The sequence below is a fragment of the Leuresthes tenuis genome, unplaced genomic scaffold, assembly GCF_036924035.1.
Source record: "Leuresthes tenuis unplaced genomic scaffold, fLeuTen1.0.hap1 SCAF_19, whole genome shotgun sequence".
Taxonomy (NCBI): domain Eukaryota; kingdom Metazoa; phylum Chordata; class Actinopteri; order Atheriniformes; family Atherinopsidae; genus Leuresthes; species Leuresthes tenuis.
The window spans coordinates 15,811,759-15,828,352 of NW_027325373.1; the positions used below are offsets into that span (position 1 = coordinate 15,811,759).

The window sequence follows — 16,594 nt, forward strand, 5'->3', positions numbered from 1 at the left end:
GTCACGGCGGGAGTGAGCGTTTGTTTCGTTTTAAAAGCCTCGAACAGCTGCGAATTAAACATGAAGCTCACACGGATCTCTCGGCTGTTGTTTACCGCCACCCAACACGATCAACAACAGCAAGACGCATCCTCTTGATAAGTAGCTGCTCTCCTACTTCAGGCGTTGTCGTTTATTGTGCTCGCCCCCACCCCTCATTTGCTGCTACGGTTTATTTCGGCTCTGATTCAGTCGGAAGCAGCAACGACGTCCCGAGGAGGAGCATCCCGCTGAGGTTTATTACGGCGCAGGACGCACCAGCAGATAGTGACTCTAGACGGAGACGGAGAGGAGACAACATGTTTGAGGCGAGAGGAATCCCCTTTGTCCTGCTTGACATAGCCTGTCTTATTCTGGGTATGTGTTTTAATACCTTCAACTCACTGCTGTGGACAGTCTGTCGCTTTACTGATTAAAATCCGATTTGTGAGCTGATGTAATCCTCCTGTTGGTGTATTTAGTTGCTTGCCATCACGTGAAGGGAGTGGTGAACGTCCAGGACAGTGTGCCTCACTGGGACTTCATTTTAACCTGCGATTCTTCTGATCAAATAACTTATGTCCCATGTGAAATGGTTGTTTTCCTTGAAGTGCTAATTGTGGCCGAGTTTTCATGTTGTTGGAGTCTCTGGTCTTTTAAAATCCAACAACATGAAATGGTTCTCGAGAAGCAGAATGACACTAAGCTTGTAACCTGGGATATATTTCCTCGTTTTACTATATTTCCATAGATTGTTCCATAATCTGTGGCTCATAGCCTGACACAGTTTGAATGTCTGTGAACTGTATCATAGCCTCTAATAACACGTGAATTTCTTGACAGTTCAGCTGAGGTGCTGCTGAGGAGCTGTCACTGAGTGCTTTACTGGCTTTGGTCTCAAGTTTCCTGGCAGATGTGACCACTCCAGTCTTTGTTGAGGCTCTGAAATGAACCTCACGGATCTGAACGTGGACTGTACAGTCATTATCTTCCACCTACAGCCAGATATTCAAATACTCACTTCTCTTTGCCATCGCTAACACGTTTTTGCATTTGGAATGAATGTGCCTTCAAGGCTGTGCTGTTTCACTGGGGCGGATATCGTCTCTGGGGGTTTTTGTGCCTCTAAAATCTGCTTATAATTGCTTTGAACCATGACTCATAGACTTCTTTGGCCATTTGTTTTATGGATGCTCGCTGTACTTGTGCAGACTTACTCTGGTTGGCCCGAAACACTGACTGATGTAGCTTTTCCCCTTTTTTAAAAGTCAGTTTATTTAGATAAACGGCACATTCTGCCTCACTGAAAAAAAAACTGGATGGTTTATAACCCAGCTGGATGTAATGGTCCATCTTTTAATGTTTACCTTCAACCCATGTCAGCTGCATGTTGATAGGTCATAACTGCTGAGTCATCAGGTAAAATGTCTCTTTTGCCAAGCTGTTTATTTCTAAACCTTGAAGGCTCTTGAACTTCAATCTGTGAGAGTCTAACAGTAAAAACAAGCTTGCGGTCTAACTGTACGCAACAATCTTGGTGTGCAGATTGGATTTATTCTTATAAACGAACCATCCTATTGGATTATAACCGTTGGATTTTGTGGCTGTTGCAGCACTGCTGTCAAACGTGGGCATGCATGTAGGAAGGATCGGTCTGAGTTTAGCATGATGAATGCAAGTTTAAGACAAAGGTTAAGTACTTGATTAGCAAGGAGCAGGAGCTAATGTTGTTTAGCCCTTATTTTATTTGGTTATGTTGCAGTTACTGCGAGTTGGCAGTGGTATTAATGGTCAAAGAACAGGTGTGTATTCATCATAGAATTTTTCTGTCTTTGTGGTTGTGTTGAGAAGCTTCAGACTTACACTGACGAGAACAAGTTGCTGCAGTTGGGGACTGACTTGTGGGCCGTGTCAAAGGCTTCAGAGTATTTGTCTGGACTTTCTTGCACTTCCAGCTGTTGTGGCCCTTCAGCTTAGTATGGCACAGCTCAGGGTGTCAACAGCTGCAGAAACGGCACACAAAGCAGAAATAAAGAGGTTTGGGAATGCATTTATAATCTTCATTTGACTTGTTATGTCTGTGTGTGTGTGTGTGTGTTCTCTTGCTTTTGCCGTGTTGTTCATCATTGCGGCTCAGTAACTGACCCAGACTTTCAGCTGAATGAATGTCTTTTCTCTGCTACACAATGGGTTAAACGGGCCTTGCAGCCAGAGAGATGACAGCTGCATTACAAGCAGACTTTGGACTGTCAAAAGCAATTAGCCAAGCACTCCCTATACATAAAACACTAACGATAAAAGCTTGTGCTATGGCCTCATCTTTTTTTTCACTAGTGCATCTGAGACAAATAATGCTCAGACTTTTCAGATATCTACCTTTAGAACACATGTTTTTGGGGCTTATTTCACTGGTGTTTTCTTTGAGTGAGCTCAATAATGAACCGTTTCTGTGGTTTCAACTTGAAAGACATTTCCCCATAAAGAAGTAATCTCATGAAAAGAACAACCAGCAATGAAGTGATCCGATTAGCATTTCTTGTGCTGCCAGAGGGTAAAGCCTGACATACTTTACCCCCCCCCCACCCCCCCTCCCCGTACTTGGACTGTTGTCTCCATCGCACTGGGCGACATGATTAGTTTATTGTGATTAATCTGGTGACTGCAGTTGATTTTTGGACAATTCCTCTTAAATGGTCACTAATACCACCCAGGTTTGAAAATAAAGTGAGCAGGTTTTAAGACGAGCTCATCGGAATTTTTGCTTTGTGTCAGGAAAAGGGAAAAGAACAGCATAAAATCAAAGGGGAGCACGTTGTTGTTTTGTTTTTAGTTAAATTCATGACCATAGAATCATCTGTTTGGACTCCTGGATTTTTAGTTTGTATTAATTTGCAGCATGTCTTTACATTTTATGCAAATGGCAACATTAGCGTTTCCCTCGAAAGACCCAAAGCCTGCCGTTTTTTTTTTTTTTTTTTTTTCTTTTCCTAAACCACTGTCTTCTTCCTGTGGGTAATCATCCTGATCTCTTCCTTCACAGGAGGTCTGCCTCTGGCAGCCTTTAACCTGGGTAAAATCCGCCCTTACCAAAGGGGCTTTTTCTGTAATGACGACAGCATCAAGTACCCTTTTCATCACAGTACGGTCACCTCCACGGTGCTCTACACTGTGGGCTTCACCTTGCCCATTAGCTGCGTAAGTAGCAGTTACACATGGCAGGTTTTTACAAACACAGCCTGTCTCGTGGCAAATATGTTGACTTGTCGAAAACTGGTGTAGTGCACGCTTTCCAAAGGTGTGCCGGGGCTGTTGTCTCTGGTATGATGCATGCTGTTTTCCTGCTACACCTGAATGGAAAGCTTCCATGACCATCGTTATCAGGTAGTCAAAATATCCACTGTGAGAAAGGTCTGTGGGCACTGATAAAGCAGCGTATTAAAGTACAGATGTCCAGAGCCTAAATACACAATGCATTTCAAATAGATGGTTGACTGTGCTAAAAGCAAAGGAGGATGTCCACTTCCAAACAGCAGATTCTAAATATAGTCCATTATAGAGGAAGATTCTAAATGAGTTCTGTCTGAGGATGTTTCTCACAATGTGACAGCGGCAGGAATTACGAAGCTTGCATTTTAAAATGTTTATGGTTATTCCAGTCATCCAGTAAGTCAGCGTTTAGTTTTTTTTTTTTTCTTTTCTAAATAATTATTTTAATTGTCAATGAAAACCCATAAACATTTGGCCCGGCAAATCACACAAACTTACAACTAGTAGAACGGGCCCAAACCACAAATAAATCTACTAATCTGAGTGTGGAACACAAATGAAGGCCAAACTTCTCTGACTTTGGGCTTTTCATTCAATTGTTTTATTTCAGTCTGAACTTTCCATTGCTGTTGTTAATCAGCGCGACAGACATGGAGGCTACGGCTTCCTCAAAATAGCTGGAATGCTCCTTGGAACAGAGCGGTTGTTTATGAAGACTTACGGAAGCAGGAAGTGTGTGTTTGCATCCGTCCGTCTGTACCAGCCTGCTGCTACTTTTGTAGTGTTGGTGATTTAATTCAGTCTCTGATATATGAGTGATCAGAACCTGAATTTGCTTTATCTTAGTGGTTCTCAGTAGTTTATTTCATTGTTTTGTGTCTGTTAATAGAAGCTCGGGGGGGGGGGGTGTGAGAACGAATTAGCTCTGAATGAGAGGTGCTTGCCCTGCAGACGGACAACAAAGTAACAGTGAGTGTTCTTTTACTTGAGCTGAAGAGAAGGTGTAATGTGAGTGTCTAGAAACACAATCCTCACTACTCAGGACAAAGAAGAAGCTCATAGATGCACTTGTCGGTGATGTTTTTTTTTTTTTTTAACTTTTATTTTGACACTTTGTTTTCCATTAACACACTTCTTTTTTTCTTTTTTTTTAACAACATTTAAGTGTCTGTTGCCATGCCAATACTTAAACCATTAATATTGTTCCTGAAAGTTGGCGAGGACCCTGCCGCCTTCAGAGGATGCAGCGCTTCGTGAGAGCCTCTAACCTGGCTGCCAGCTCCTGCTTTACACGGGCACACACTGTTGCATGATGGGAAGGTGTGGTCCGGGTCACACTTATAACCTGTATTTTCTTTCTCTCTCGTTGCTTCTCTGCTAGCTGGACTCCCATTTGCCATACTCAATTTGCTGCACCGGCCTTTCCGCCGAGGCTTTTTCTGTAATGACGATACAATCAAGTTCCCCCTTAAAGAGGAGACCATTTCCTATCAGTTGTTAGGAGGTGTTATGATTCCCTTCACAGTACTCATTGTAAGTGCATCTGCTTTTTTTTTCTGCTAACGGTTCCCTTCTATACTTTTGTTATTCAACTCGACTTCTTTTTCATACTTTCCGTTGACCGTCATCCACTTTTGCATCTCCCTTCGTTCATGTCTATTTTTTTTTTGTGATGTTGTAAGTCTTTTTTTTTTTTTCCTTCTTCTTTTTTAACGATCACTAACATCAACTAACAGCAAGGCGTATAGAAAAGTTTTCCCCTTCAGCTGATGCAGATAAAACGGAAGGACTTAGACTTTTGTTGAGAATCTTATCCGTCCTAAATGAATTTGCAGCTGCAGCAACAGTTTACAGAAAGACATCAGATATGGATGGCAGATGTGAAACTCTTCAAGAATTTTAGCCAGTTGCTACTGAATGGACTGAAAAAAGATGCTGTACCTTTTTTTTTTTTTTTAAGTGGGCGGGGGCTTCTAGTCTAGATTTTCTTCATAAAGCTGACAACTAGGTTCCATTTTATACTTTGACAACATCTTTGTAATTGACACAAATGAATATAAAACCCCTTTAACAACGCATCTATTTAAGTTCCTTTTGAAAATTCTCCACATCATGGGATGGATATTAATATAAACCTGTCCTCTTGTATGTTAAGAGTTCAAGCCCTTCTCACGATGTTCCAAAACACATTCAAACACTTAAACCACAACATGAGTCACTCATTTAGTGCCGATTTGATTTTTGAGCTTGTCCTCACAAGCTCAAATACACACATGTACGAACCTGAAGCATGTTTTAATTTTAAACCTTAATTATATTAAGTGGACATTCCTCCTTTGTTCAAGATTATTCCTTAAAACGATGAAACTCAGGAACTGTGCCTGTGTAATTGAATGAGCTTTGCTCCAATTAGATTCTTGGTAGTATTTGCTTTATAATAGAGAATTGCATGTGAAACTCATTTCACTACATTAGATATGAAGCTGCAGTTATGAGATGAATGGATTAGCTTGAGATAAAGTGGAAGAAGTAAAACAGCCTCCCTGGCTTTGTCCAATGTTAACAAAAATTATCCTGTTAATCAATACAGAAACCGTCTTGGATATCAAACTAGAACCAAACTAGTTATTTCCAGTCTTCATGATAAGAAAGCTGTTAATCTGGTTATTGATTGTGTAGACCAATGACTCTTCTCATCATTTATCTGTATACAATTTATTATTTTCATCCCTGTGTGTGTGATATTAAGATTTGGAATTATGCTGTTGTTCATTTTAATTAAAATGTTACCATTTTCTTATATTCCTATCCAAACCTCTAACTCTATCCTTTCCTCCCCTTGCAGATGGTCATTGGCGAGTGCCTTTTAGTTTATCTGAACCGCCTCAAATCCAAGTCGTCCTTCGGCAGCTATGTTGCCTGTGTTTACAAAGCCATTGGTACCTTTCTTTTCGGTGCGGCGATGAGTCAGTCTCTGACAGACATCGCCAAGTATTCAATCGGCCGGCTCAGGCCCCACTTCCTGGATGTGTGCAAACCTAACTGGGACAGCATCAACTGCTCATCAGGGGCTTATATCGAGGACTTTACTTGCAGTGGAAACCCAACGATGGTCAATGAGGGCAGGTATGTGTATATCATAAATGTATATCATTATTTATATTCATCCAGTTGATCCAACAGGAAATTGTGAACCCTTTAGATGGTATGTGGTCTTATTGTCTGTCCAAACTGTCAGCATGCAAAGTTACTGACAGTCTGCTCAGTTCAGGAAAAAGCATTAGAGACGCACAAAGCTTGAAAATGCTACTAAAGCATTTCTGAAGAACCTTTTATGGGTGTTCATCAAACCAAAATAAGAGTTGCCACCTCTAAATGGAGGGAATTCAGGACTGCTGCTACTTTGCCTTTGAGTGGGCGTCCTGCAAAGATCACCTCAAGAGATTCCTGAAAGAGATCAAGGGTGATCTCAACTGGCTTTTGCTCATGTGTTGGTTATAAAAAGGACTCTGGCTAAGTATGGGGTTGCGTAAGACACATGGCTCTAAACTCCTGACTTCCAAAAAAATCAATCTAAATAAAGAAAATTCACAACATAGTCTTGTTGGGGTGAGGGGAAGGTCATCTTCATCACTGGTTAAGACTAATGAGCAGCGACAGGAAATGAGATTAGATGAGTTTCTTAATTCAAGATTTCCCTTCATTTGTCCTGTCTTGGCTTGGATTACTCAGCATGTTCAGTACAGACAAGAAAAGTGTTAGGTTAGAGTTATGACTTAACTGAAGATCACGCACCGCATGAGTAAGAGTGAGAGAATAAGGGTTTTCCCTGAGCGATTATTTAAATCTGGGTTAAAAAAAAAAAAAAAAAATCCCTGAACCTCTGTGCTGTTTTGTAACCTGCTCCATGTTGTAAGTACATGGGGCAAAGGGTCGTGTGTGTTACTAAGCAACCTTTGAACAATGGTCTCATTATTTCCTTTGTTCAGTCTGATCACAATAAATCGAGTTTTAATTTTCTCTTGTAAGAGATAAACATGTTGTTGCCATGACTCTGGCAGTCGGCGACCATAATGGTCTGAGGGAGCACGTGATCTGAACTCGCAGGGCTGAACTAACGGTCTTCAAAATAATGAGCTAATCTTTATGAAAGATCTGTTGGCGTAGTGAGAGTTTTTGAAGGATGTTTTCGGTGCAACATTTGCTTTTCGGTAGGTAATGGATGCAAACCAGTTCCAGCACACGATACTCAGATTGAGTAATAATGCAAGAATGTAAAGCATGTTTTCATTTAGGTCTGTCTGTTATCAGCTCATAGCAGAGGGAAGAATGATGGGAGGAGAGGATTTCCTCTTCTCATTCTGATGTAGGCATAACCACAGAGGAGTAATAAGAGTGTAGGTTTTAATACGGGACGTGAAGGCCTTTTTGCTTTGTTCTATTTACACTTAACCTTTGCTTTGTCCATTTTCTTTCTTGTACACTTACATGGGTGTGGTATGTGATTGTTGATATTTCCTGGAACTCCATTACTTATCTGCAGACTTTTTTTTTTTTTTTTTTTTTTTTTTTTTATGTGGTGAAGGCGGCAAACCTTTATCAGCAGTCCAAAAGAAAAATCTGTTGATTTGAGGCAGATATCCAAAGCTTTTAAGATTGATGTCAGGTTGCATATTTCCAGCTGCTGTGTGTGTGTGTGTGTGTTTGAGATGGTCTGCTAAATGCTTATAGCCCTATCAAAGTCCAGCAGGAGAAGAAGAAAGCAGGTCAGGGTGGCCTGCCCAGCATCCTCTTACAGTAACATGACTCCCATTCAGCTTAGTATAACTTCAGCAGGAGAGACGAGGTCTACAGTCTAACACTTTTCACTTAGCCTTACTGCGAACAAACCGCTTTATTTTATAGAGGGTGTCTCTGGAAGAAACAGTCCTGGGGGATACCTCGAATGACCAACAAGCGTGACTCACAGGGTTCTTCAGTCATGCAGTTTTAATGCCAGGTCAGCGTTATTGCATTTTCCAGCGGGGTTTTGTTGCAGAGGCCAGTTCTGTCAGCCGAGGTGTTGACTCAAAAATCACTGCTGGTGCTGAAAATACTGGCAGTTGATTAAGTGTTGGTGATAGATCAAGGATTGTTAGCTTAACTCGTTTTATTCAGTATGTCTTTGGGCAGTGGATTGTCAACAAAAACTCTGACGCTACAGTTAAACAAGCTCATTCAGCACATCGACTGTTCTGTGTCTTTGTACAGTGAAGATGCTTCTTTGACTCGCCTGCATGTACAACAGCTAATGTGCCTCTTGGGCCAAGGAGCCGGTTGTTGGTCCACTTTTCTGTTCAGACTTCTGAATTACAACGGTGAAACTTCTGACACTTCCCAAAGCGCGAGAGGAGCAGAATAGCACGACTGTATCCACCCAGTTTGGATTGATATTAATCGGAGTTTGTGCATGTATGCATTTAGCTGTTGCTATGAAATGATAGTTGTTCTAAACGGGAAGTGAAGCAGGTGGAGTGCAGGGCGGTTAGGGAGAGCAGCTGGCTGCTGTTGACCTAAACTTCCCTCTCAGGTGTCGCTTCTCTTAAAAGATGAAGCATCAAACAAGTAGAGGTGTGCCAGGACTCACTGACTGATCCTGATATTGAGAAGTACATCAACACCAGAAAGTCTCTTCGTCCTCTCATTTGTTTAAAAACTTTGAACTGATGAAGCGCTAAGCCAAATGTTGAGTCTCACTCTCGTCTCTCTTTCTGTTGCAGGCTGTCCTTCTACTCCGGCCACTCGTCTTTCTCCATGTACTGCATGCTGTTCCTCGCTGTAAGTACCTCGACCAACTTCACGCTGAGCCTTTCCATTTGTACTGAAACAGGGAAACAGGAAACTGGGAAGAGCTCAAGTTAGCTTATTGCTAAGAATAAAAATGGGGAAGCGCTACCCTGACTCTGTCCAGTGTTTTAATCTAGAAACCAAAAGCTGAAATGTAAATTCAGTGGTTTATGAGAAGTTTGCCTTTGGAACGTTTCAGGGCGGTGCATTAGTGTTCCTATAACTCCATTTAAGCCATGGCTTGTTGGTTTTTGCATGTAAAGCCAGCAAATGTGAGGCTACCAGTCAATCTGATAAGCTCAACACAAGCATTGGAAACAGTCTTTTAGATGTGCTGATTGTAAGTTTCACTTGCCACAGCCTTCAGAACAGGGTTTTCCTGTCCAATCGCTATACATTTGAATTTCTGTTGCATTGTTCCAGGAGCCACTGAAACTTACTTGTGACTTACTGACTGTTCATCTAATAGACTAGAGGTAATAATGATTATCATCGATGCTAATCTAGTGGTTTCCCGGCTGTAGTTTAATGCAAAAATACAGGAGATAATATTTACCAAAGTCTTAATCTATAGTTCTTCAAGAACACCTTTTTGATAACCTTTTGACACTTTGTTTTGATTGTTCTGAGCCGTTTTACTGCACAGCCCGGATGAACTTTGAGCTGCTGATTCATTCAGTAGACACGGATATAAATAGACACGGGGACAAAGTCCTCATTCCAGCAATAAGCACCATTCCCCCTGAGAGGAGTGGAACTTAAAACGTGAGCAACAACCACCTTAAACATTAGCATCAAGGACAAAGCGCAAAAAAGGGACAAACCATTGGTGTGGGTAAAGGTTAAGCTTTGTATCCTTGATGCAAATAACAAAGGAACTCGCCCTGTTTTCAACACAAACAAATGACTGTCTGGTTTATGATGTAAAACACAATGTTCAGGTTATTCTGCTTCAGATAGTGTGGTATTTAGCACCTTTTTAACAGCAGCCTGCGTCACACTGATTATTTTATCAGAAGTACTAAGGGAAGGGTGCCAAACATTTTCCTTTATGATAGTTGTGCAGAGTTATCTGCAGCCTTTTTTTTTTTTTCCTCAACCACTTCAGTTCTACCCGCCACAGTAATTATATTCATACAGCCAGTGACTGCTGATCCATGTTTTTAAAAGCACATTCTGTCTTTCTCAGCTCTACCTGCAGGCTCGACTCCAGGTAAAGTGGGCGCGGCTGCTGAGGCCCACCATACAGTTCTTCCTGATCGCTGCCTCGGTGTACACAGGATTGTCACGGGTGTCCGATTACAAACATCACTGGAGCGACGTGCTGATGGGTCTGCTGCAGGGTGCACTGATGGCTCTGCTGGTGGTAAGCGCTGTGCTAATCATGCTTTCACTTAAAGTGAACTTGACCTAAAATAAGTTGGAACAAGTCAGTTTGCCAGTAATCGCTTACAAACGGAACCAGAAATAAGGCTGCTAACTTTGAGAGGTTGCATTGGAGTAAACTATAAAGCTTGTTTTTAAATTGTGTGTCCTGCAGGTCTTCTTTGTGTCCGACTTTTTTAAGCCACACGAAGATTCCCGTAAAGAAGTAGACATCCCTCACACAACTCTGCAAGAGACGCCGACAAATGGAAACCACTTTGAGAGTCCCAACTAAGCTTAGCGGCAGAGGCTGCCGCACTGTCCAAACACCACCCAGGATCCAAGCTTTTCAAACCTTTCATCTCATGCAAATTCTCCTTTGATACCCTGCATGGACATCCAGTGTGAACTACCGGATTATATTTCAAGTAAGCTGAACTAAAGGAACTCTATAAACCACTTAAGGCCTATCCACATTTCAAGACTATATGTAAGTTACTGTCCTGTCGACCAATCCTCCATGAGGAGGGGAAGTGGTGAGACGACCTGCCCGGCCCACTGAAGAGACTGACAAAGATCGAAGTTAGGAGCTACAAATTCTGAAAGGACTGCAATCATTTAGCATGATCTACTGAGGCGGTGGGAGGACTTACCGGTATGCACACACTTGAGGGTCTGACCACTGCTGGGAAAGAGGGTTGGAAACCTGTGAATGTAACCCTGCTTATTGCTTCTCCTGACCTGGAGTCAGCATACTCAAGGAACTGGTTTGGGGTCAGTTTTATGTCTCCAGCACTCAGAATTGAGCCTTTTAAACGTTTGTGCCTTCGGGCCAGTGTTAATCAAAGGGCTAGTTAAAACAGGAAGGACTGTGTCTCCTGACTCGAACGTGCTGCAGAACAAAGCTGATCCTAAAGCAGATCCTAAAACATCTGGAAGTGCTGACTCCGGGCCACTGCTGTCTTGCTCTCCAGCTGTCTGACCCATCATGTTTGGTTAGTGTTGCAGATTAGTCGGTTTAAGTCCTGTGTTGCCTTTGGAGCTGCAGCTGCTATCACAGCTTCCTGTGTTTCTAATGTAAACAAAAGAATAGACAACTGTGTGCTTTTGTATAATCTGTATGTTTTAAGAAAAGGTTTATTGAAAAACAATGTAACAAATATGTACAAATGTCTAAAATAAGGAAAATAAAGCCATTTTACTCATGAAATGTGTTTGTATAAGCGTATTATGCACCACTTTGCCTATGTAAGCTAAATAAAACCCAGCTGTTTACTTGCCACATTCATGCATTCAACATTAAAATAAACAGGACATTAAAGTTTAGATAAGATTAAGAAAGTGAATTTTTCAAATTGAAAGTCAACCTGGGAATAAACTGCAAAATGTTCTAACAGAAGGAGGGGGGGGGACGACACTATAAATAGAGACTAGCAGCAAAGATGATATCTCTCTTGATCTTCGTTATTCCTGCAGACACAAAAGATAAATAAGGAAATTATTCATTTACCCTTACGGTCACACATTTCTAAACAGGCATGCTGGGTTCAGGGCGTCATCCTGAAATACACTTTGCTGTCCAAATAAAGCCCAGGTAGATGACGTGAAGACAAGGAGAGCTGTTATTTATGAGGCTACGTGCTGCGGGATTAAAGATTAGGTGACAAAAGCCAAGTTAAAGCCATTCCTCTTCCTCTTGTGCACACAGTTAAAATGTTTAAGACTGATAATGGGTTTGGATAGTTTTTATGCACTTTTTTTAACCATATTTGCATCACTTTACTTTGGAAATGTTTTCAAAATGTTATACATTTACATTCTAAATTATGTGCACACATCTGCATTAAAACTGAACCTCTACCCCCTTTTTTCTTTGATTTGTAGTTATTAATAATGTGAGAATAACATTTGCAGATTAGATTTAGTGGTATTGTGAGCCGATAATTTACTTATCTCTGCTGTTATTGTATCTAAATGAAAGAAAGATCAGGCAACTAATCATCCCAGCTTCAACAATATATGCTTTTTACCTTCTGCAAACTTGTTCTCCAGCTCAGTGTTGCCAATGGCTTTGGCTGCAGAGCACATCTGTCGCAGTACTTCCTCCAGACGGCGCATGCAGCGGATGATGCTTCCTACACAAACAGACAAAGACAGTGTGGTATGTGCGACATTTGAATGAAAACAGAAAAAAGGGTCAGTTTCAGGTCAAATCAACACTACTGAAACATTCTGGAAGCTTCGCAATCCTGTCACTGTTGACAAAACGCACACAAGCTCAGAATCCTCCCTCAAGTTTCCCCAGCTCAGATTTACTTCCTTGCCATGACATCATCCAGTATCTAACAGGTGAGCTCACTGACGGCACACTAACTATTTGGAGAATGAATAGACACAAATCGGATAGTGAAGAAATCTTAAGTTAACACACGGACCTTCAAAGACATCTGTCATTTTGCAGATCTGAGCAAACGTGGCCCCGTTGGCCCAGGCATACACCACATCCATCAGGTGGGGTTTAAACTGGTTTAGATACGTCTCCTCGTCCACCTCCAGCTTGGCATCTGCAGACACTTTGGCAATGCGCTTTGCACACTCCTGAATGCAACAACAACAGAATTATTCACATTGTTCACCACTATATTCAACCGACTGGTGACAGTTTGAGATTCCATCAGCTCACCTGCATCTGTCTGAGCGGAGCAGCCAGTTGTTCAGTTAGTTTCGGCATCTCGCTGGCCTGGAGGTTGGAATGATTTCATTAACAGTCAGAAAGCACAAAGAACTAAATTTGTTATCGGCTTTACACCGCATTAAAAAGGTCCGGCAACTCCAGCAGTCAGTTGTTTTACATTGACAGCGAGCGGACTGTGAAAGCAGAGATTTGGCTGATAAATATTTTCACAGCCTCGAGAGCTTCCTCTCATTAGCCTTTAAACCAACTGGAACCTGTAGCTTTGTTTAAAAATGTGTCCAAAAGTCTTAAAACCTGCGACTTTTAAAAACAAACAAAAAAAACAACTAGACAAAACTGTCAGAGCTCGCCACAACCTTTTTTTTTTCTTAGCCACAGAACAAATTATAAAGCCGAGTCCCACCATGTGTTTGATCTACGGCGCACCGCAGACTGTTCTGCAAGATTTGACTGATCAAAACAGGCCTCTGTCGCAAACATGGGCACCAAACAGTATTTAACTGATTTCATTTCACTGCAAAATTAAAAGCAGAAACAATAAAAGCTTAATTATTCCCTCTCGGTCCTCAATTAGACCACAGGATGAGTCATTTACAGAGCATTGCAATGTAATCATCATAAGAGTTGGAGAATATATGTGCAAATAATTGAATGGGGTGTGCCATCATCTGAAAATAAACTCGCAGCAGGTGGTCCTTAATGACAGACGGCAGCTGTCCACACACACAGCAGCACGGCTCTTGTGTTACAAACAGGACGGCTGCTCGCCATCGTTCCTCCACTGACGAAGCATTTGAGGAAAAGTGGGAGACACGACTGAGTTTAGTCCTTTTTTTTTTTCCCCGTTGGGAGGACTGAACTGAGGTAAAGCCTGAGAAACAGTCCAACTTCTGATGCTGGACTGCCTCGCTGTACTAACAGGCTTCTCTATACAAGTCAAACTCAAGTTACTGTTTTGCTTTCAAAGCAGACAAAGAGGCCACATGTGTGGGAATGACAATCAGATGTTTATGTTTGGGAAAGTTTGTCCAAAGAATTAAAGGACTTGTGAGTGTTTGTGTGTTTTTGTTCATACGTTCTCCTGGAAGACGAAGCAGGACAGCAGGGCGGTGGCTTGTTCAGCCGTCAGGTTGTTGAAGAGCCCGTTAAACACCATATCTGTCAGCAGGAGCTCATCAGCACTGGAAAGATTTGTGCACAGCGTGAAAACTTTATCAAACAGGATACACACTTATTCATTCTTCTATTAAAACAGTAACCAGAGGAAATGTGGTGCGAGTGTTGGAGCAACTAAGGATAGATGGGATCCGGCGTTCCGTTACACCAAGATTTAAAGTGAGAACATATGCTCCCATTTCTTTTCCATCAGTGTTCAAATGAAAACGCTAAATGAACATTTAAAAAGAAAAATCTAAGGAGCAACTGTGAAAAAAACAACACTGTGTGGGGTGCTGGCTGATCATTTAGACAATAAACAGATGGAAGCTGTTCAAGAATACACCTGATATGACCAACTTAAAATCTGACTGGTTTAAACAGTCAAGAATGCTGTTAACACTTGTTTCTACAGGACTTCTGCAGGCCTCAGGGCAGATCATTTTATTTAGGAAACAGCTCAGGTAAAAATCTGATTGGACAAAAGCTGGAATTGTTTTTTGCTGCACTGGAGGAAGTGGAACCAGCAGAGAAGCAACAATAAAAAGCCACACAAACACTGTAATGAAACGGTTTCTAAATTATAAAACCTTGTGCCCTGACGACTCAGATCTGCTCAAAACTACACCGCACACAGAAAACTCAAAGTTCAGTATTTCAACCTATGCAAGAAATGCAAGAAACCAGGCTGCCAACGAAAGCGCCAGACGAGCTGTCATTACTGTGGTGAAACCACACTTGTAAACCCTTCCATAAGCGTGCAATAAATGTTGACTCAAAGGGCATGATCTGTGCCATGATGGAATTACGTCTGTAATCAGGTGTTACGACAATAAAATAAGAAAAACAACATAAAAAAAAACCAACACTTCATTAAAAGTGCATTTTTAAATCTTAGTTTTGATCACATCCCTCAGGGCCAATGGGTGAGATCGGGACTCAACTTAAACTATCACTTCTAAAAATGACATTATTATGGTTATAAGGGAAGAGCTTGTGAAGCCTGAAGATAGTTTCTGTTGATTCCTGAGCTCCACAGCCTCCAAAGTGGTTGCACTAATGTTTAGAAACAGTTAAACTTCACCATTTTTACACACATTCCCCCGTGCATGTTGCAGGTCCGTGTGGTTTCATATTTCACTCAGAGATGTTCTGGAGAGCAATGACTGCAAAGTCGCTTACAGCGCAATGCCACTCAGTCCCAAATCCTGCGTGCTCCGCTCATCCCTACCTGCTGATTTCACAAGCGACGCGCCCTTTCATCTCGATGACATCGGAGGGACTGGCGAAGCCGAGTCTGCGCAGAACCCTCTTGCGGCACTTCAGCTCGTCCATTTGCAGGACGGTCCGAGCTTTCTTCAGCTCTTGTTTGGCGGTTCGAACATCTGCCGCGATCTAAAACAACGGAGACACGTGTATTGTATTGTCAAACTCTTCCAGGGTTTCCAGAAAAACCCGTTACAAGCACACGACGCTGTGTGATAACTACCAGCTGTTTTCTGCATGAGATAATCTCAAACAGTACTGTAACTGTCATAGTGATGAAGAGGAATCTTGAAGGAAAGATTGCAACAGATGGTTCGTGCTTATCTTGCACCAACAGTATCCATTACCCACTGCAATTACAAAACACACAGTCCCAGGCCAAAAATGCAAATACACACAAAGATTTAAGCACTGGGGGGTTTTCACTCGAGACAAGAAACAGCGAATCATAGCTTAGTTTCTCTGAATTCATGGCTGCGTGTCAACCGGTAGAGAAAATTATCACAAAAGCACACAGAGCAAAAGCTTTGGTCTACACGGTGTCAAAATGAACGTCTTTATTAGCCATTTTGTGTTTTGGTACGACGTAATGGATTAGTTGGAGTTACCAGCTCTGCTAAGCAAATAAGGAAAGTATCACATCACTACTGCGGTTTCAGTTAAAACCAGGGATTGCAGAGCTGTTAACAGAGAAAGGAGTTGAACTCTTGCTCCTCCAAACAAACAAAGTAAGGCCAGTTCAAACTGGACCATTCAGCACTTCACAAAAGTCATAACCAAAGAAAGAAATGTATCATTTGTGCAAATTGTCCTGCTACTTCCCTTTATGACTATACAGAGGTAAATCTATCTAAATAAATTGCCTGCTTCGTTGTTCAATGCAGTCAAGGAAGGAAACACATGAATGTGCTGCACGGGTCATTTTCATTTTGTGCTGTTGCTCTGACAACTTTCAGTTAGGACCTCTGGTGCCAGCAGTGGCCGAAGTTACCCTGACGTGGT

General features: G+C 41.8%; 2 protein-coding genes across 3 annotated transcripts in view; one reads left to right on the forward strand and one right to left on the reverse strand.

Moving 5' to 3' along the window:
• Positions 1-11,610, forward strand: plpp1a (phospholipid phosphatase 1a). 2 transcript variants are annotated; one of them, XM_072372439.1, is made up of 7 exons: positions 1-141; positions 232-396; positions 3,059-3,213; positions 6,131-6,411; positions 9,045-9,102; positions 10,301-10,477; positions 10,652-11,610. In XM_072372439.1, the coding sequence occupies exons 2-7, from the start codon at positions 339-341 to the stop codon at positions 10,769-10,771; spliced, it is 849 nt and encodes a 282-aa protein (XP_072228540.1). In that variant the 5' UTR covers positions 1-141; positions 232-338; the 3' UTR covers positions 10,772-11,610. The 2 variants fall into 2 exon arrangements, with proteins under 2 accessions (XP_072228540.1, XP_072228539.1); XM_072372438.1 differs by lacking the exons at positions 1-141; positions 3,059-3,213 and adding an exon at positions 4,667-4,818 and having other exon boundaries at positions 240-396.
• The window catches only part of mtrex (Mtr4 exosome RNA helicase), a 17,872-nt gene continuing 12,873 nt past the window's right edge, over positions 11,596-16,594 (reverse strand). The window contains exons 22-27 of the mRNA XM_072372426.1: positions 15,558-15,721; positions 14,247-14,352; positions 13,160-13,216; positions 12,912-13,074; positions 12,507-12,611; positions 11,596-11,946 (exon numbers count right to left, since the gene is read on the reverse strand). Coding sequence (XP_072228527.1) covers positions 11,894-11,946; positions 12,507-12,611; positions 12,912-13,074; positions 13,160-13,216; positions 14,247-14,352; positions 15,558-15,721 — 648 coding nt within the window. The 3' untranslated portion in view covers positions 11,596-11,893. The remainder of the gene's footprint in view (positions 11,947-12,506; positions 12,612-12,911; positions 13,075-13,159; positions 13,217-14,246; positions 14,353-15,557; positions 15,722-16,594) is intronic.